Source organism: Mangifera indica, chromosome 2 (assembly GCF_011075055.1).
Source record: "Mangifera indica cultivar Alphonso chromosome 2, CATAS_Mindica_2.1, whole genome shotgun sequence".
NCBI lineage: Eukaryota > Viridiplantae > Streptophyta > Magnoliopsida > Sapindales > Anacardiaceae > Mangifera > Mangifera indica.
The window spans coordinates 20317498-20339742 of NC_058138.1; the positions used below are offsets into that span (position 1 = coordinate 20317498).

The 22245-nt window shown below is 31.7% G+C and overlaps 2 protein-coding genes across 2 annotated transcripts; both read right to left on the reverse strand.

The window, feature by feature from the left end:
* Positions 1-2967: 2967 nt before the first annotated feature.
* LOC123200839 (solanesyl diphosphate synthase 3, chloroplastic/mitochondrial-like) lies at positions 2968-10269 on the reverse strand. The gene is made up of 13 exons (XM_044616237.1): positions 10157-10269; positions 9926-10031; positions 8714-8806; positions 8143-8223; positions 7946-8017; positions 7675-7806; positions 7459-7545; positions 5999-6070; positions 5322-5407; positions 4150-4282; positions 3783-3872; positions 3500-3598; positions 2968-3338 (listed from the first exon to the last, which is right to left on the reverse strand). Exons 1-13 carry the CDS (start codon positions 10231-10233, stop codon positions 3159-3161), a joined length of 1308 nt encoding a protein of 435 aa, XP_044472172.1. The 5' UTR covers positions 10234-10269; the 3' UTR covers positions 2968-3158.
* Positions 10270-11822: 1553 nt separating this feature from the next.
* On the reverse strand, positions 11823-18862 carry LOC123200820 (protein BONZAI 3-like). The gene is made up of 16 exons (XM_044616217.1): positions 18415-18862; positions 17498-17545; positions 16881-17029; positions 16729-16777; positions 15903-15959; positions 15376-15555; positions 15152-15286; positions 14983-15044; positions 14797-14893; positions 14610-14724; positions 14379-14455; positions 13628-13765; positions 12633-12797; positions 12432-12545; positions 12209-12305; positions 11823-12081 (listed from the first exon to the last, which is right to left on the reverse strand). The coding sequence occupies exons 1-16, from the start codon at positions 18580-18582 to the stop codon at positions 11963-11965; spliced, it is 1770 nt and encodes a 589-aa protein (XP_044472152.1). The 5' UTR covers positions 18583-18862; the 3' UTR covers positions 11823-11962.
* Positions 18863-22245: the final 3383 nt, after the last annotated feature.

Genomic DNA, 22245 nt, shown 5'->3' on the forward strand with positions numbered 1-22245 from the left:
GACCAACCAAAGGTTATCCAAATAAAATATATATTGTCCTCTCTTTTTTTCCTCGCAATTTAGACATACTTGTAGGCCATACTAGATTAAATCTTACAGGTCATGTTGGTCTGTTGAAATAATTCATTTTGTACTTTTTTTTAACTAAAAAACCCATCCAATTTTTCCGAATAAGTAAACTTTGAGATATAATGATATGACCTATAATTATTATGTCAAATAAATTAATTATAATTTATCGTAGTACTCATTTTGTACTTTAATTAACATTCATTGATACATTTTTCGTCCATTGAAAACATCATCCATTTCTTTACCATAATGGAAGCAAACACTCTTGATTTGGTATATTTTTCTTGTGTCTATAAACCCACCCCTATATCATTTTCAATAAGTCTAAAATCAGGAAGTGTAGATAGTCTTGTGGCATTTGAAGTAACCATCCGAATGGAAAAGTGAACATATGTTAGTCTTGCTTTAACAAAAGACAATGTAACACACAATGTCTTTATCGTCATTGATCCTCAATAGCATTTGGCAACATTTTGTCCAAAGTCAATAAGTAGATAATGACTCAACAACACAATTATTCTATCATACCTCGTAATATAATAGCCTTTAACAATTTTTCATTCATCTCTAACATAATTCATTGTTTTATTCTTCATCATTATCTATTATCTTACATGCTAAATTATTACACAAACACGTGTTAATTTAATTAGTCATGTAATAATAATAGATAAGATATAAAAATAATTCATTTTAAATACTGAATAATTAACGTAAAATATTAAAAAATTATTCTAATCGAGAATATACAACTCGCGATCAAAATATATAACTAAGAAATATTGGTTGCTTAAAAAACTTCAAACACATTTAAATTATGGTTTATTTTATTATTTTGATAGCAGGATAGTTATAAAATCAATTATATATAATTAAATTAATTAATTAATTATGTAAATATATTTTAATTACTTAGATATTTTTATAAATATTTTAATTTTTTATTATTTTATTAACGTGCGTAAAATGGACGTAGATGTTGATTGCATGAGTTTGACTTTGATTAAGTTGCAGCAGGCTGCAGGCAAGGGGAAGTTGATTTGTCATATCAAAAGCTGTGTGTGTTGCACGCACTGTGCGGTGACGTTTCACGTGCATTATTTTTTTTCTATAATTTAATTTTTAACTTAATTTATATTATTAAATATTATTTTATTTTTATTCTAAAATTATTTATTTATTTAATAATATTTTATTATTAATATATTAATTTTATTAAAAAAACTTTTTCAATCAACAATAATAATAAATTTATTATATTTTATTAAAGATATAAATGAAATAAAATCAATTGAATAGTATTGATTTTAATTGAGCTTGTTAATATATAATAAAAATGATTAGTTTAAGTTATGTTTAAAAAATTATATTTTAATATTTTATTTTTAAATAATTTTTATAATTTGATAATTTATATACTTATGAAATATTTATATAAATTCAAAATTAAAAAAATAAAATTAAAAAATGTAAATGTAAGTTTTAAAATTATTAGATTTATTAACATTTTACTCTAATAAAACCATAAACTTAAAGTTTACAAAATCAATTAATATCAAACTGGAGCTCAATTAAAAAATAGTTATTTCTAAAAATTTATAATGTATTAGAGTTTTTTTTTTTAACACCTATTTTAAGTAAAAAGAGAATTAACTTTTGCCTTTTTCACTTTTTAAATTACATATTTATGATGTAATAATTTGGAAAACCCTAATAATAGGTTATGTTTATGATATTAGAAAAAGTAATATTTTGTGTACAAACAATAATACATCATTATACTATTAAATAATTAAAAAATTAAAAATAAAATATCATCAATTATATAGTAATACATTGTTATTTATATATAAAATTATGTATAAAAATTATATATATAATTTTTGTATTAGAAAATCTAGTAAAGAATTCCTATTTTGATATTTATTATAAAAAAATTAATATTATTGTTGTGAAATATTAAAAATATAATTTATCAACATATTTCATGCAAACATCTTGAAATCCAATATCACAAAAATAATTTTTGTTATTAAATTACCAGGGTTGGGTAGTTTTGGAAGTTCAAAAAGTCATAAATTTTGAGGGTTGGGTAGTTTTGGAATTTCAAAAAGTCATGAAGTCGCGTGGCATCCACCTGGGGAGACTGGTTTGCCTCAGAACAGAAGCAAGCATGCACGTGTCTGAGTTTACGTCCATCTTCATCCAAGTCTCGCCGTGGCGCCACCATTCCCCAATTCTAGTGCTTCTATTTAACATGTGATTTAATAACAAAATCTATCCGGATGCACTTGTTAGGTGTAAAATATCAGAAAAAAAAGAAAAAATTATTAAGTATAATATTTAATAAAAATTAACAAAAATAAATAGTTATTATATTTAATTAACTATAGTAAAAAATATATTATAAAATTATTTTACTTAAATATTATTTAGTTTAATTATTTAAAAATATTTTTTATATTATTTATTATATTAATTAAAAATAATAATATTTTTATCTATTCTTATTACATTTCTATTTACAATAAAAAATTACTAAAATCTTATATTATCTGATAAACTAAATAAGAAAATGTCAAAAACATCACTCCCACAATCTTTTCTCCTGTAAACATTATACTATACCTTCATTGGATCTACCTTCGCTGAATCTTTCTACCTCGCTCAATCTTTTCATCTTCATATTCAAATATTTCTCGATCTACTGCTTATAAAATAGTTTTATTATTAATTTAATAAAACTATATACATCTAATTTTAAATATCCAATTAAATATTCATATGATATCCACTTTCGAAAAACAAAAAAAGGATGCCATTCGCCCTATCTCCCTCACACCATACACGATTCTGAACAGAATCAATATATATTATATCGCATGTAATCCTCAATACTAATAATTTACAAGATATTGCTCATTATTATGATTGTACAACAATGAATTTTGATTCCAAGGAAACAAATTGAGAAAAATCAAGAGGTCAGACAGTCCCTCACCTTATGGGAACAAATTAACAATGATCAAATTGATTAACCAAAAGCTCTGGTACAGTGTGTTGCTGACTATTAACTAAAAATTCTTTCATTTGTTTCTTGTGATTACTCTTTGAGTTAGATCTAGAAGTGCTCGTCTTGCCTTTCTTACTTCTTCATCACTGGTTTCTGGTAGAGTGTCAATTGCCGCTGCAGCAAGGTTTGCATGGTTCGTGGCTAGCTCTCTCGTCCTCTGTATGCCCCCACTCTTCCCAAGGTATTCAAGGGCCTGTAATTACAGAAATAAACTTTTTTACTGAGAAAATTCCTTGATTAAAATTTTGCACCATACACACTTTTTATATGAATTGTTTCTATACTACTGTATCATTACCATATCGTTTATCTCAATTTGGTTTTGGTTATCAATCACATGTTACATAAACTTACTATATCAATGTTCAAAGGATTTTCAAATCCCTGATCCACAACAGCACGCAACTGTGGGAATTCTTCCATTGCAAACAATATAGGAGCCGTTATGATTCCCTACACCAGAACAACACGCATATCAGGTTAAATGGGTATCAAAGTTAACAGACTACTGAACAATAACTGCTCTTTGCAACAAAGTAATGTTTCAGAGTAAATCCACTAAATGTGCTGTATAGCAAAAATTAAAACTTCAAAGCCTAGAACCCTACAGTTGAGATATAAAGGATAGATGAATTACAAGCCGAATGTCAGATAAAGATCCCTTTCCAAGCGAAGCTGATGTGCCCGTGAAATCAAGAACGTCATCTATCAATTGGTAGGCCAGTCCCTGAAAAGGGAAGAAGAGTTTGTAAGAAAAATAGAAACTTGAAAAAGACATTGAGAAAATAAACTATCACAAACTGTAATACCTATACATATGCAAAGACGCCGATACAAACTTTCACCATTTGTGACAACAATTTATTTAGAAGGTACAAAGAGCATAAAAGGGGGAAAATTCAAAGCTCACAATGATGCACTATTTTCTTATTTGAAATCCAAAGATTTCCCTTCTAATAAATTGTATCATTAGTAGAGTAATAAACTTCAAGGAATGTACAAACCAGATTTTTTCCATACTCAAAAGCCAACTTTGCAACTTCTGTTGATTGACCAGCAAGAAGCGCAATTGCCTTGCAGCTATTTGATATCAATGATGCAGTCTTGTAGTATGTTTTTTGCATATAATGTTCCATGCTGCAATTGTAGAAAATATTTCAAATAGTTAGCTACAGACAAAGTATGCTAAGGTGCTCAAGAATCCTGAAAGGCTATGACAAAGTTCAATATGATTAAAACATGGTTATGAATGAAGGTCTAACTTTTTAATTTTGACAATAAGAGACCAACAGCAGTCTCTCAGACCCATCTGTCCACCCATTTTCTTCTGAAACCCCTTTATCTCATGGGGAAAGAGAAATAAATAAATAAATGAAGTTAATTTTACAGAATGCTCTGATTGAACAGAACACAGGCAAGAATCGCAAATACCTTCACCATTATAATAAACTGGCGAAGGTAAACACTCCACCCATGTATGGGGAAGGTTGCATATAAAACTTTCATTCTTGATTATATACCTGAAAACTAAACAGGAATAAGTAAGCTTAAGCAAATGGTAAGATAGCTGACTTTATTACTAAGTTCATGGACCAGTCATTGGACACCACAAGAAAAGTACACTAACAGTACTAATGGATGTAATAATGTATACTTGCAATAGGAAAGTTAATTGTAGGTGTAGTAATATGAGGAATAAGGGTATGCCAGACTTTTGTTGAAATGCTTGCATCAGATGTAACTCTATGAGACAAAAAGAAAACAGTGAGGTATTTGATAGAATTTCTAAAACCGCAGGGTGGGAAATGCCTAAGCTCAACCAGTCCCTTCAATGATGCCTAGATTAAACAAAAGCTGGTTTCAGCAACAGGGCCAAGTATGGGGAAGAGACATTCAGTGTTCAAGCAACCACATGTGACCTCAAACATTTTCTTGCCACAGCAGGTATGTAAAGGCCACCAGATATTAGATTTAGGAGAAAAAACTGTTATCAGCATAACAGCAAACCACACCCAACGGATTTTATTGGACATTTTACTAAAACAATCAATTCAATAAGAGGCAGTAGAAGAGTGAAAACAGACTTGCAACCCAATACCAAAAGCTCACAAACAGCAAATTACCCCACATATAGGGGTTCAACTGAGTATATCAGAAAGTGCAAGAGACAGCATACCTACACCGTTCCTCAGATGAAGTAGTCATTTGCATTGTTTCACCAGTAACAAGATGCTCGACAACTGTGGCCAGCAATGATACAACCTACAAACGCAGAGAGAGTGTAGATAATGAGAAGGAGAGATAATCCAATAGATTCTACAAAATCTCCAAACAAATTAACCAGCAGAAAAAAGGAAAATTAATTGATACTGTCAAACTTGAGCAAAGTACAATTAGGATATGATGTGGCTATTAGCTCTAAGTTTATTCTATCAATCATATGGTGTGTTCAATTAAACTGACTAACAAATAAATTATCCATTAGGCACCATAAAATAGCTAACCAATTTTGTATGCTGCAGAGCATACAGTTAGCTTGATCAGCTGTCAAATAATTTGCTTAAGCAACAAGTCAATATTCGGTATAAGAATACAATGGTATTTACAAGAGTAAAAGCAGAAATAAAAGAGGATGAAAATCAGAAGTGATTAGATCTCCGCTCGGTTTCAGTACAAGAACTCCCAGGAAACTATAAGCACCCATACATGATGCACTACAACTGTCCATGTATAACACTGAAGCAATTGTTTCTTGAAGAAAACGGGTAAACAAAGTCAGAACTCTGTGCAACCAACAAATATAATAAAAATCTACACTTACCCAATTTACAAACACCATAAAAAAATCTATACCTCTGTGTTTTTCAATGAAGCAAGGGCAACACAAGCTCGAGAGAGAAGAAAATCTCCTGCTAATACAGCTAACTGCACAAAAATAAAATTAAATAAATAAAAAGAGAGAAAACAATGAGAACCTTAAGCTACATTTGACCAGGTCTTTGACTTTTCTAAGCATTGACAGAAGCCAGTAACAATTTGATTAAAATAAATGATTAAAATTAAATTAAAAAAAGAGACTGCAAATCTTATAGTTGTGCAGGTAACATCAGATCTTCATTTAGCTATGGATAGTCATTGACCTTTATGCCAGAATGTATGACTGAAACATGTTTTACTAAGTATCCCAAAAAGATTTAGCCTAGTAAACAAATCAATCATTTCAACTGACCACTAAAATCTAAATATCAAATCCCAAGCAAGGCCAAAAGATAGACGAGGAAAGAATGAAACTGCTATGGAAGGCATTTTGAGCAAAAATGGCAAAATATGAGATCTGTCCTACCGTGTTTCACAATTTTACAAATGACATAGTCAGCTTGTATTTTATCTAATGTTGCATATATCCAGCAATATATGTGTACAGCCATTGACAAAACTACACATTTTGACTCAATGTGATCCACAGGGATATTCATGCCATTATTATTATTTTAAATAAGAAAAGTCACTAATAGAAAAACAAAAGAAGAAAATACCAAAAGGAATGAGAGATCACATGCCAAAAGCAATCTCAAGTAGAAAATTAAAAACTATACAGTATATATATACCACCTCAAAATGAAAATAAAAAGATTGCAATTCCAAAAAACAGATTAGCCCAATAAGGCAATACCCCTTTCCTGTTCAACTTAATGAAGGAAAAGGAGATTTCCTTAAACACCTTGATGTCAAAAGTCCAAAGACAAGCAAGGAATGAATTCAGTCTAATTGTTCATTAACCTCCTTGTCAATTATTCCTTAAATAATAAAATTATTTCTATCTTGCCAAAATTGCACACACCCACAATGTTTTGGCCTTCTCTTCTGAAAATGCAAAGATGTTCTCCATCGGTAGAGTTAGCCAGCAAACACTTGCTGCTTTATATTCTTTGCTCATATAGATGAAGCAATTTTGCAGATTAGAAAGATAGGAAAAAAACATTAAGGATAAACATGCCTGACCATCTAATCTTACAGGAAAGCTGAATAATAATTTAGTACCTCAGAGCTTTGCAATGGACAACGTAAAGTTTCCAGAATAGTGGATACAACTTTACAAAAAAATCATTACACAAGTTACAGTATAAGGAAGAATTTCCCATGCCTTCCAACCTAAAACTAGCTTCAGATCCCATAACTCAGACAAATTAAAACCGTAACTTAAAAATAAAAAACTCAGAGACCCTCAAGTGAACTATAATCCCAAAATTTTGATCAATGACAAGGAGAGATTAAATTAGTGAAGCTTAAAAGGAATAAGAAAACACAAGCACCTTATTTCCCATTACGAAATTTAATGAACCAATGCCACGCCTTGTATCTGCATCATCCAAGACATCATCGTGAAGAAGGCTTGCCACCTAAGAAAAGGAAATTATTACATTGGTCAATATGCAGGCTACAAAGAAGTTTCTCGAAGAAGCAAGAAAGATTAGAAATATAGCAAATAAAAATTTTAATAAAACAAATACAAAATTCATAGAACTTACATGGATCATCTCAGTAATCTCAGCTATACATTGTTGTCTTGTACGTAGTTCAGTCATCAAAGCATCTCCTGCCCCATCAGGAAGCGGCTCAAGTACATGCACATTCAAGGCTGTTGCCATTAACAATAAAACCTGTATAGAAGATGTTGATTATTATATAGAGGGTAATCTATATGCAAAAAAGATAAGTTAGTTCGCCAAAGCAAGACTAACTAATTGTGAAGAAAATAAAGGAACCATCCAAAGCAAGTAATAGAATTATTGTTATCACCGTGGGGCGAAACCTCTTTCCTTCCACTCCCATTTTGAAGAAATACTCGGCAGCTGAGGCAAGCTTAGGGACCTAAATAATATGAAAATCCAACTTTGGTTACACAACATCAATTGGACTTCTATCATAAAAGAAACTTCATCTCTACTATCCTTCAAAGCATCCTTGGAGAGACAAAAAGAAACACTATTAGATACCTCAGCGACTACCATGGAGCGCAGCCTGTCAGCAAGTAGTGATAGTTCATCAGCAACAAGGGAAAATGGGTCGAGTTGCTCCTGAAAATAATACTTTTCCTATCTTAGTATAATTGATAAACAATCATAAGGAAAAAAAAAAAAAACAAATCAATTACTAAATACACATATATGTTAGGGATTATGAATTTATGAACGGAAACAAATGAGCAATGATATTGGAACCAATACTGACATTTTAACCAAATGCAAATGTTATGATAAAATCAAAAAGAAGCCCACAACAAGCCTACGTTCTAAAGAAAACAGTTCCTAGATGGTCAACACCACATCATGAAGTCAGAATACTGTCACATACATAAAAAATTAGTCAATAAAAACAAATTTATACTTCATATAAAGAGGGGCATACCCTAGTGTGAAGAAAATTAGGCAGTGTACTAAATATTGAGTGGCACTTAGACTGGGGCATTCAATATCTCATGTAAAACCAGAATTTGAAAAATTCATCAAAATAATGATAATGGTATGTGGGAAATATCACCAACAAAAAAAGAAGATTACACCTAACCTCAATTACGGAGCTGCTCTGGTGATGAATTTGATGTCTAAAGCCATGCAAAGCAGGAACACTCCACATATAAGCTTCTCTGCAACCCCAAACCTACCAATCACCATAAACAATAGCAAGTAGAATAAAGATGGTAAACCTACTAATCACTTTAAATGAAAGCAATACAAGACAAATGCATGCATGCAAGCATTTGTACACCACATATATAGTACCATATTGTAAATTGTTTATAAACTTGTTAATCAGAGCAATTTAAAATTCATACGCGCCTCTTATCCTTCCATATAAAGACAAGCTATCAGCATTCAGCAGTCCTAATTTAAAGTAATGTGAATTCCAATCTTGACAATAAGATGGTTACACTCTAAGAGGATCATACGATTTCAAACACCACTGCCCCTACTCTTTTCCCTAAAGTATGTTAGCCTACTCATTAATATATTATTCAATTCCAGAAACCATTAAAATATATATATATACACACACACTGTAGACAATTCCCTACATTTCTTAAAGCACATGAAGAAATATATATCAGAGCACAAAACACCAAATCTACAAAATACTACCAATTCTCACTTTATAAGGCAACTGTATAAAAAATTCTTAGTTTTCCATCTCCTGAAAAAGACAACTACTACTCAAACAGCCTAGACACTTCATATTTCTCAAATACAAATCACACTCAACACTCACAAAACCGTCACAACAAGGGATGATCAATAACTCCTTGATTAAGTAACATTCTATGAAAATCAATTGCACTCAGTTGCCGTACAAATCTCACAATCTCCCTATCTAAACATTTAAGGAATCTCTCCAAGAAAAAAAAAAACCCTTAAAATAGAGCTCAAAGCTACTTCAGAAAGTAATACTTCAGAGCCCTCTGCTTCATGAATTCTTTCTCACTTCAAAAACTCTTCAATCCACATCAAAACATCGTTAATTTGATTAAAAAGATTATTCGTTGCACACTTAGATAAGAGCTCAAAACCGCAACTTCAACCCCACCGAGCTGGGGGCCACGGACCCCACAAACTTGGAATGGAGGAAAGTTTATCAGCAAATGAAGCCTCATCAAACCCACGTCTTATAACCAATCAAACACATTTTACTTCACAAGCAAACAACATTATGATGAAACTAACCAGACCTATTTGACTCACAAATTGAAAACTTGAAAAATATGATTAAAGTTAAGATTTTTACCTTATGTGCAGAGTGTCTGATAGAATGCGAAGAAGTGGAAGAGTTGTGGGAGTCGGATAGATGCGAGAGAAGCCAACGGCAAGTCAACAGGGAGGCTCTGGGATTTCTGGAAATCCGAGTAAGGCCATGAGAAAATAACATGATTTTGCTATAAAAAAAAATCTGGGCTTTATTTAATAAATTTAAATGGGTACAGAGAAAAAGAGATTTGAGAGACAGAGAGAGAGAGACGGCGTTGAGTTGAAATGGGAGGCGGCGAAGTGGTGGAAGAACACAGAAGTGAACAGAGGCCGAACCAAGTAATTCATCGGGTTTGGTTTGGGATGGTCAATGTTAAATGCTCATTCGCATTTAGTGTTACGGTGAGGGTGTATGTATCTGATTATAACTAATTTCCCTTTCCGCCTCCCCTTGCTCCTTTCCTAAAAAAGTGGAATTATTTTTTTTTAAATCTAATATTCTTATAATTTCATGTTGTTTTTTTTTTTTTAAACCACGATGAAAAACAAAAGAATAAAAAAATAAATCGCATATAGATGATACCAACAGTAATTAGACTCCCCATTTTTATATAAGAAAATTGTCAGAACCCTTTCTTAGCCTAAAATGTTTGCGCTTACCCCTTGCTCTGGATCTGATTGGGTTTGTCACTTGGGATCCTCGAGAGATTCAAAAATATGAAAAACTCAAAACTAGGTGGATTTTCAATCAACGGATGTTTTTACGTGGAGGAGAAGAAAAATCTTGTAGGTTGCTCACGCAGATGAAGAAGTTTTGAGCTGCATGACTGTTACTAATCAACAAAAACATGCATTTCCAGTGAAATCCTTGAGAGAATATTTAACAATCTTGAAAACTCATACTGAAAGCGAGTTCATACCATGTGGAGAGGACGACAGATGGACGAGCTTGTATTCTGACAAGTACTTGGTTGTTGCAATTTGATTTTTCCAGTGACATTTATCGTATCTTTTGAAACCCTAAAAACTAAGGACGTATGGCATTGCGATGGATTAGGCAACTTACTTATTATCACCCGCAACTGCAAAAAGTCTGAAGCGATCGGGAAAAAGAAATTCTAGTAAAAGAGTGAAATGATGACAGAGATAGTTTCAAATGAAGGAGCTGTAAGTATCGATGAAGTTGTTTTTAGCAAATTGGAGCCATTGCCGCTTGAAGATTTACAGCGTTTCGCGTGCTTATGCTCCGGGAAGTGTTGGACTGTTTCTTCCCGTTCTGTAGACGTTGAAAACTCGAGAATTTCAAAAAACATGTTTGCAAAGAATCAGAACTTTCTGATAAAAACATAGAACAAATTTCACCATCTTTTCAGTTGCTCAAATTATCCATGTAGCAGTGAAAACTTTTTTGTAATATATTTACCAGAATTGCAACCCTATCTGTACACTTGTAATTGTAACATGTTTGATCATAAATTATTGAACACATCTAAAGGAGCTAATGGAGCAACCAGACAACTTTTGCAGCAACGTACCACATTTGAAAAGCATTAAAGAGCTAGCAATTGTTAATGGATTAATCTTAAAATGAGGTTTCATGATTCTAGCCCCACATGGAGGGCAACTTTATGATTTTTAAACATAAATAAATAACTCAGCAACCCAAACATTTTTCAAAAGTTGTTGCAAGACATTGAATATAGAAGAAATATAGAGGTTTATGAATATCCTAATGTTGGAATTATCAACCATTTCGTAGCAGCCGTGCAGGGAACAACATCTTAAAATTTAGGGTTTCTCTTAAAATTAAAATCCTAATAGGGTTTACTCATGTATAAAACCCTAGTGGGGTTTGTTTTAAAGATAGAATCCCAAAATATAAACACATTATTCTCTTACATAAATGAGAGAGATGGAATTCTGCTGAAGTTGTCTTGTTTTTAATGAATCAATAATTTGCAATTTTATTATATATATAAAATTGTTTACTCATTTACACCTTTTCAAAGCATGTAATATAGGCAAGGAAACTGTCCTAAGATCTATACAATCAATACCTACTATTTGTGAACAGTTATTAAGTATGAGCTCCAGCCATGTGGATATTGAATGGTTTGATATCTCTACACCGCATGTAGCTCAAAAACTGTCCAGGCAACTCTTCCAAAAGTGCTTGAACAACAGAAATTTCTCCTCCTGTCCAAAACACACCCAACTTGTTACTTGAACCATTACACATGATAGACCCAGGAGACCTTGGATAAAAAAAACACTAATGTCATGATTGAAGTCATTACAGCAACAAAGGTGAATAAGCACTCACTTTGAACCTCTCGCATTGGAACGAATTGTACAATGTCTCGTGTAGCTACCCGGCCTGTAGAGCTTTCTAATCGATGACCCTTATCAGCATCAAGAATCTGGAAAATTCTAAGCATTTAGGCCCCGCATATAAATTATAAACTGAACCTTTAGTAATGAAAGTGCAATGGTAATAAAGAAAGAAAAAAAATCAATAGGGTTTACATGGAAAAACAACAGTTTACCTCCATCTGAGTAAAATCGGCACCTCCCACTCCAACAATAAGGACTGAAAGTGGAAGATCAGATGCTCTCACCAAAGCATCTTTGGTTTCTTGAAGATCTGTCACAACTCCATCCTAGAAAAAGATACAAATTGATTAAAGTCACTGATGGAATGAAAGAAGAAAACAGATATTGTAGGAAGTTGTCTTAATTCTATTTACCGTTATAATCAGCAAAACAAAGTAATTGCTTCTGTCGTGTGAGGTGGACTGACCAGCAATTTGAGCAGCTGTGTTTATCACTGGACCAAATAGAGTGGGTCCTGCTAGAGCAACATTGTGGAGAGCATTTGCATAAGCAGCCATGATGCCTTCGACTCCGTCGACCTGTTATACAAAAGATCAACTGTAATTCTCACTTCAAAATACATGATCAAAATGCATAAGGACCGGTAAAGAACTGACATTAGAAAAGTAAGTTCTTTTTGCTCATTAATAACTTGAATGAAAATTAAAAAATAAGCAAAATTTTCTGTTTGGTAGAGAAAAACCTGGGAAGATATGCCCACCATTTTTTAAACCAAAGAAGTGATCGAATTAGTTGTCTTACTGATTCACAGTTTAACTGGAGAATCAATTGGTTTAACTTATTATTAAATTAAAATGAATAGATTTTATTTAAAAATTTGTAAAAAATAAAATCAATCAAGATATCCACACTTATGGAAATTAAAACATATCATTTTTAAGGGGTAACAATTATTCATTTGATTTCAATGAAACAATTAAAATAAAAAAAAGTCTCAATTTCATGATATAAAAAAATAATTCTGTAAATTATTACTAATAGAAGACATTTCAATAGATATGAGGTATTTTTTTTTCTTTTTTATTTTATTTTTGAACTTATTTTTTTTATAAACTGTAAGAAATTCATCAAATCTAATAAAAAATAATTAAATTCCTCAAAAATAATTAAAATTTCAAAAAAAATTGAAATTTTGATCAAATCCACTTTGACCGGTTAAATCTAATTAGCCAAATAAATAACCAATTTTTTATATTAATCAGACTAGACTTGAAGCTAATTCTCATTTTAACCAGTTGAACTAACTGATTTGGTCTGGTTTTAAAATCACTGGGTATGCCAACCAATTCAACAACTTTAAAGACAAAGAATCATTGCAAAAAGCTAAAAAACTCAAGCATCATCTAACCTCAAAGCCATTGGCACTTCCATTCAGATTAAAACAATGTGATATACTGCCATCAACTGTTCTCCCTCCAAATCCCCAAGCAGGAAAGCGTCTGTCAGAATCATAAAATTGTATGACCTCCCCAACTTCCATTATGGCCTACAAAAGAGTTTGTTAGAAACCAATTAGCCAATTCACTAGCTAGTGATGTCCTCGTTCAAATTTTTATACAAACTAAAAATTTTGAAAAATGGCATGCATTCAATTCCAACTAAATTTTATATTTGTAATTTTTATTATAAAAAAATACCTAGGTTTCAAATGGAGATGATAAAAAAAATATTAGGGTTTATGTTATTTGGACAACCATGTTGGTTGATTGTAAGAGGTCCTTGACGACTCAAATGGTCGAAAAATGAAAGGTTTTAAACTCTTTGAATTGTCTGAATTATCTTTATAATCCTTAATATTAATGAAATATATTAAATAGTTTGTATTTTATTTTGTTTTCTGTCTTCTTTTGTATTTTTGTTGAATAAAGGGCTGGATTACTAACAGAAGAAGAAACATTTCAGATTGGACTGTCTGAAAAAGAATTTTGCTAAATGATACTATAATCCTTTATACTAATGATTATTTGGTAACCTGCAAACATATCTAAAGAAAGTTCTACTAAATGATACTGTAATCGTAAGGGTATTTAATCAAGTCTTGTAAAACTGAATTTAAACAATGCTCAGAGGTTTCTTCTGAGTTCAAAGCAAAGTTTTACCTGTTGGTAAGAATTCAATCGGCCTGAAGGGTCAATATAGTGCAAAGAGTCAGGATTTCGAGGATTTCCATTTGAAGCTAGATGATCATGTATTAGAGGCATAAACCAAGATTAGAACAAACTAAGAATGTGAAAAGAAAACATAAAATTAAACACCAAATAAGCTATATAATAAAAGTCCGTAGAATGAATATAATATATTTTCTTATGAGAATATCAAGGTTTATTTACCTGTAAAGTCAACTGCAACCATAAAATTTAGCTCAAAGCCACTAGAAATATAATCCAGAAAACTATATTGCTCTTTCTCAATAAACTTATCAACGAACAACTGACTTTTGAGAACCTACATGGCAAAAGTGATGTCAAACAATTATTTTAAAATTTCTTAAAATAGTTCATTTTCATGAATAAACACCTTTTGACGGCCATGATGACTAGTGGGTTTAACAAAATTTGCACCAATTCTTCCTTGGTGCAGTTTCTCAAGGTCACCAACTGAGCTCTGAATTTTCCTGATAATGTATATCGAAAACTCTAACATCAACAAAATGGTTGAAAAAAATAATAGGAAAGTTAACGATGCCAAGAATTCAACAATTACCCTATGAGAACATGATTTCCGGAGCTATTGAAATCAAAACATTCAATAATTAATGGATTATCCTGCCATAAAAAACAAGCATTATGAGCTAAGACTTTTTCCCACACCAAACATTCTTGCATTTCCAATATGCACGCACTTATAATTAATAAGATGGCAAAAATCTTACCTTGTTTCCAAATTGCTGCATGCTCAAAGTTACTGGCCTCCAAATGGGATTCAAGTTGTCGCTTATTACATCTGTCTTGCAGATTGGAACAGGATCTCCACTCTCAACAGTTCTTGATATTCTTAAGAAAGGATCCTATAAAAAGAAGAAGAATGATTATATGACTCCATATATTAATTAGTATATTTCTAATATTAACCGCTTCAGGAATACCGAATACATACACTTTTGGAAAACATGTCCACATTTTCTAAATGGGAGCAGCGGAATGCTATCTCAACAGCACTCCTAGAAGCAAAGATTTCCTCAGCCTGGACAGATAGTGTCCCCAAGTTTCTTGGCACTGCAGATCTATATTTGTAATGGAGGTTTATGGTCAAAGTACGATTTGGTTTCGTTACAATCTGCCATATAAAATAAGGTCAGAATAAAAGGATTTATATTAGTGTTGGATACATGATGACCAAGGCTTTCTAACAAATGTATAACCATAGAATTCCTACCCAATAGCATAATTTAAAAAGAAAAAACCATTTCCTTTTATAAGCAACAATGGTCACATAATATTTTGATCATTCAAAAAGCATTACAACAGTTGAAGTTAAAGCAGTCAAATAACTTTAGCAATTATTCCTTTTATAAGATTAAATGTTAGCAATATGTAAGGATATATGCACATATTTTACCCATTCAACAAAATATCTTCCTTTTATATATATAAATGGAAAAAGAAATTGATCAGGAAACTTACTTCAGACAGGACGCAAGTAGCTTCTCCTAAGAAATCTTGATCATTCAACTTTAGTGTCTATAAGAAAACATAATTTAAAAGTCAAAATAGTCTTTTGGTCTTTATGGTATAACTCAACTTTTTCAAGCTTCACATCATAGAATCCATCTAGATTGTTCATTTTTCTCTTTCATTTGCATAAACTTCGCATGAACATACACTTCCGGAAGTGTAATTTACAATCTAAAAGATAATTAACCATCATATTTATTGTGTGCCTAACGATTTTAATCAACATTATATGAAAGACATGCATGCATACATGATAATTCCAAAGGTCCAATTATTAATTCCACTATTCCATATATGTTATTCCTTGCATAGTTTCTTCAGTAGGTCACATAAGAAACTGCTCCAATTTAGTTGTATTTGACAACCATCAACTTATAAAACAATTGTCATAATGGCCTTAGGCAAGTAAGGGCCTTCCGAATTATTGTTATTGGGGCACACATCAAAACTTGCAAAGCTTCATGTACAAAACATTTAAAATTAACTTTGTTGGAGCCATTTTTTTATTGCGGTAATGATGGTCCACTATTTTAAATTTCTTGCATTTATTAAGTGTTTGTTCAAAGTATACCTCTTAGCAAATTTAGCAAAATTAATGGGATCCAGTGTTATTGTAATTCAATTCAGATTGCATGTCATACCAATGAAATATCAATCAGTTGCCTATGAACTTTAAACTTTCACTGTGACTAGAACATTGCCTAGGTTAAAAGTATGTGATTTAAACCAGAGCCAAGAATATAAATGCAATGTTACAGAAGAAATTCAGATATACCTTAACCGGTACATTGTGATATTTGGTATCAACATCATAAACTCGAAAGCTGGACAAAGGAAAACATGAGAGAGGTCAAAGCAAAGCATGACTTGTGAGATAAATGAAAGGTCCATTAACAAAAATAAACTAAGATTCTACGAGAATCTTACACCAATGGCTGGACAATCTCAAATTGATAAGCAATTGAAATTTTTTCAATCCAAACAGGATTCAAATTGTTCATAATGACTTCTGTACGGCCAATCTCCTCCAATGTCCCATCTCTTTTCTTTGCAAAAACAACCGTCATGGGGTCACTCTATGACAAAGAAAGGGTCTGTAAGTATGTAAACACACTTCCTCTACATGCCATATGAATTATAAGTATATGCTACTATAAATTGAAGAATTGAAGTCTTATAAACATTAGGTACTATATTTGAGAATCATCGCCAGGATACAATAGCTTGCACTTTCTACTGAAGACTAGCAAGATAATGCCACAAGTGACATGTCCTCAAAAACCGTAAAAACAATAAAATCCCCTCCTGAGGTGTGTTAATTTGAACTCACAGTTCAATAACTTATTTTTGGATAATGTTAAGAAATTTTAAAAACCAGAAAGTATTCTACAGCTCCAAGGTTAAACATGTGACACCAGAACTATGTGCAAACATAGATAATATATGTCAGAGTTACTAATGAATGAAAAACTATTGTCACTAGACACACAAGCAACATGAACATGTCATAATCAAACATCAAGATGATGACAATATGTGCATACCTTTGATGTTATGTCACAATCAAGTAATTTTGAAGCAGATAGAGATAACTGTAAGACATAATAGAACTACATTAACAAATTATAAGAAATAAAAATAAATGATAACATGAACTAAGCATACAAAGGAGAAGAAAAGGAATAGGATTCATGCGTATGGATATTCAAATGAACTATGTCGATTGCCAAAAGTAATTCCATCCCACCCTTATTCACGACATGGAATGGCTCAATTGAATTGCAATATTCAACATGTTATTTAGCATCTTAAACTTCCTAATTCTTTACTATCGGTGCCTTGTGACACATCAAAATGTCAAATCAATTTTTTTTTTTTTTTTGATGTTAACCAGCTTGCACAAGTCTATGCCTCGTCCAGGGTAGCAGTCTTTTAGGCTATCATATAAGAGGGAGCGAGCACAGTGTATTAGAAGCAGCATAAAGATCCTAATGTAGTAGTCAACCCTCAAAACAGATGGAAATCCCCATCAATATAAAGGCCTTGAGATATTAGTTTTAGTGATATTAGAGGTTAAAAATCCCTTGCTTATTCATCAGGTTTGAGTATTCTAAAGCATAGTTATTCAATAACAACTCAATACAGGGATGCTTAATCACTTACCCAGCATTTCACTGATTAAATTCCAGCACACCACAATAGCAATTTTTCAAAAGTAAAAGTTGATTAGAGTCTTGACTTTTCGTTCTTCAACCAAATTTTCCAATTAATAAGTAAAAGCATTCAACCTATCTACATTTTTCACAAAAAACAACTTCAATTCTAAATCCTTGTTCTGAAACAGAGAGATTGACTCAAAATTCACCCGTTCAAATAACATATCACCGAAAATATACAATCACAACCTCCACAGAACAACAACAACAACAACAACAATAATAATAATAATAATAATATAGACCTCAATTTGCGTGAAGAGAGGTTGAAGGCCTCGCGATCGGAAGAAAAAATCAACAGCGTCTTTGTGACCGTGATTGTTTTGGTTTGCGGTGGGCCGCTGTAAGGCTCCACCTACACCCTGTTTTCCCCCTGCCACATCACCACTTAAAGCAGAACAACACATTCCCATCTTCTCCGTCCCTGAAAATCCCTAAACTTTTCTCTTGTAAACTCTGTTTAAACAAAAGTTGGTTTATTCGAAGCGGACGAGGTTTCCCGTTTACTGTTCTATTGCTCAAAATTTTTGGACGAAAAAACTTAAGCGTGTCTCCCTATTTATAGAACTTTCTAGCGTACGATTTTCTAACCGAGAGAGATTACAGAGAAAGTTATAGTCTTCTCCAGATCATATGAAAACAAAAAACCAAAACACTTCATCTACGAAAAAAGGTGTTTCATCGTTTACCTACAAAGGAAAATCTAAGGTAAGAGGCTATTTCCAATTTGACTTCACACGCTACTTTTCCAATAAAACCCCCTCCTCACGGAACCAACGAAGTCTTGTTGTCACGTATGTCTATTTTGAATATATAAATATATATTTATTTATATATTTAAAATAAAAATAATATAATATTATTTATAAATAAACTCGGCAAGCTTTAATTACAAAATTCATGAATGTTCAAACCTTCTGCTAGAAGCCTCTAATTTTTCCCAACCCAACCCTTGCTAATCAAGTTTGTTGAACGAGTGAGCAACTTTTTCCCACCCAACTGCACCAAGGCAAAAGTAATTATTCTCATCCATCATCAGTTTATAAAAAAAAAAAAAATTATAAATATTATAAAGTTAGTATCGTTTTCGCTTTTAAAATATAAATACAGTTTTTTTTTTCTCACCAACTCTAAAAAATATATTACTGAACCTTAACCTACGATTGTATATAATCATGGTGCGACCAAATAATTTATAAGATTTCTTGTGAAGAAAGTTGCGCCCGCAGAATGTCAAACGTTTATAAATAAAGGCCAAAGCACTATGTCCCACCCAAGGTATGCTGCAATGTCAGTGTCCCCCCTTTATCTATGATAACGCCAAATGTCCATCCATCAGCAGTTAAAATTAACGGTAATAAGGGTAAAATTATTATTTTCTCTATAAGATTAAAAATAAACAAAAATATGATCTCTCTTTACCCTCTAAACTTTAAAAATTAAAAGTTTTTCCGACTTAAGTTTTAAAAAATGACAATTTCACCCTAGGGTTTCGTTTTGAAATCTCCGACTGCATCGCCGATGGCTTCTCCCTCCTGAAGCATCTTCTCCCTCCCACAACCTCTTTCCTCCCATTTGGACTGTTGATCGACGTCAGACATCCGATCTTCATCTTTCCAGATGAAAATGAAGTTGTCATCTTCGTTTGGGAGGACGAAGAACTTCGTTTTTTTCGATGAAGTTCTTTGTCTTCCACCACTCTTCTGAAGTCGATCGGGCGTCTAATAGGAGGAAAGAGACTGTCAGAGAGAGAGGATGTTTCGGGAGAGAGAGGTTGCCGGCAATAGAGTCGGAGATGACGTCGGAGATTTCAAAAACAAACTCTAAGGTGAAACTGTCATTTTTTAAAACTTAGATTGCGGAAAATTTTTAGTTTTTAAAGTGTAGGGGGGCAAAATGAGATAAAATTTTAAGGGGTTAGGGTTTTATTAATTTTAACTGTTGATGAGTGGATATTTGGTATTATCATAGATAAAAAGGGACACTTGACATTGCAGCATACCTTGGGTGGGAAATAGTCCTTTGGCCATAAATAAATAAAGAAGCTATATTAATATTTAGTAGAGGGACCAAACTGACCAACGTGTTGACAATTTATTATTAGGAAAAAGAATAATTTTTTACCCCAATTTTATTAAAGTGGCAAATATATATTTATTATAAATGAAAAATTAAACACTTAGCCAAATTTTAATCTGGAAAGATACATTCATAAATTTTTTTGTTAGGGATAAAGGATAAATTATTATTTTATTGATAATATTAAAATAATTAAAATTATATCTCATATTTTCCCTCTTAGTTTGAAAAATTAATATTTTTCTCATAATATTAAAAGAATTAAAATTATATCTCATATTTTTCCTCTTAGTTTGAAAAACTAATATTTTCCTCAAGGTTAAATTTTAAAAAATTCACTTTTCCCTCCAGAATTTTGATTTTTTGGCGAAACTTCTTTCTCTCTTACAATCAACATTGTCCAACTATTTTTCTCACTTTTTCAGGACTTGTCTTCATCAGAGAAGACGAGTCGTTATTTGAATGAAGACAAATCATCTTCATCCAGATAAATTGACGAGGCCATCAATTCAGCTTTGTCAATTGAAATCGACAGTCACGTCTGGAACCATAGGCTAGGAGAAGACCACAGAAACACAACTACAACTAATTAGATAGAACGCAATGAAAATGCGACAGAAATGCAACAGTCTTCAATTCGTCCATGATTCATCTTCAATTGTTCATTGGTCAAAGCTTCTGTATATGTCATCAGAGTCGTTGACAGTGGCAGAGAGAGAAGAGAGGATAGAAATGGTGGCTGTCGATGGTGGAGTTGTCGAAGAGGAGAAAACCTAAAGATTTGAGGGTGAAAAAATCACTTTTCAAAATTGAGATCTAGAGGTGAAAGTCTATTTTTAAAACTTGGAGGGAGAAATAAGATTAATTTATATATTTTTTAATAATATTATTAAAATAAGGAGTTTACACTTATATTTAATGATAATTTTAAAAGAAATTTAAGGATGAGTAAACTCCCATGGGTGTCTAAGTTTTTAAACTCCCATGGGTGTCACGGCCTTTTGCCAAACATTGGGTGGGACATAGTTCTTTCGCCTTATTATTATTTATATCCCACCACGGAGCTTTTGTCCGTTAAATAATGATAAACATAATTATTAAGGAGTAAGTGTGGTTAGTCCATTAAATTATGAGAAGAAGGAAAAGTTAATTAATAATATTATATGTGTAATTTTATATATAAATGATAATTTGTATATAAAAATATATAAAAATATTATTTAATTAATAATTAACTCATAACCAATTATTTAAATAATTATAGAGAGTATATATATATATATATACCAATTTTATTCTACATGGTGTTTTTCAAATTAATAGAATTAGTTAATTTTAAAGGTAAAATTATAATTTAATTTATAATATATTCTTTCATTAGTTTAGAAAATTAATATTTTTTTATGTGATTAAATTTTAAAATGTTATATTTTTTATTTGAAGGTTACAATTTTTTACGGTAATTTTTTAGTGAACAACGCACTCTCCATGCTCTCTTTCCCTCTAAACAATGTTTTTCTTTCTGATATTGCTTTCGATGCTTGTTTTTTATGACAAATCGTCCAACTGTCTTTGTCAAAATAATAAATGCGTTGACCATAAGATTGATTAATATTTTTTTCCAATAATTAGATGTTTGTTAAAAATAAAAAAAACATATACATTGGTTGCATCTTTTACTGTTTTTAAATATGAGTATAGAAAATACTAATGGCTAATGTTGTTAGAAAATATAGATTATATTTTATTTGTCATATGTTTCTCTTCGCAGAAGTCTAGTCAAGTCAAATATAATTTTCTGAGTCTTCCATTACCATGCACTGAAATTTCACTGTGGCCACCCTCAACACGTTCAATGTTATCATCAGTAAGCTCCAGCTACGACTAATTTGTACAAGTGTGAGAATATAGAGACCAGGTAAATGGATAAGTCTTGAAGGCAGACTCAATTGATTCGAGAACAGAAATGAATTGTTTTGGAGAAAGAATCCTTTCCC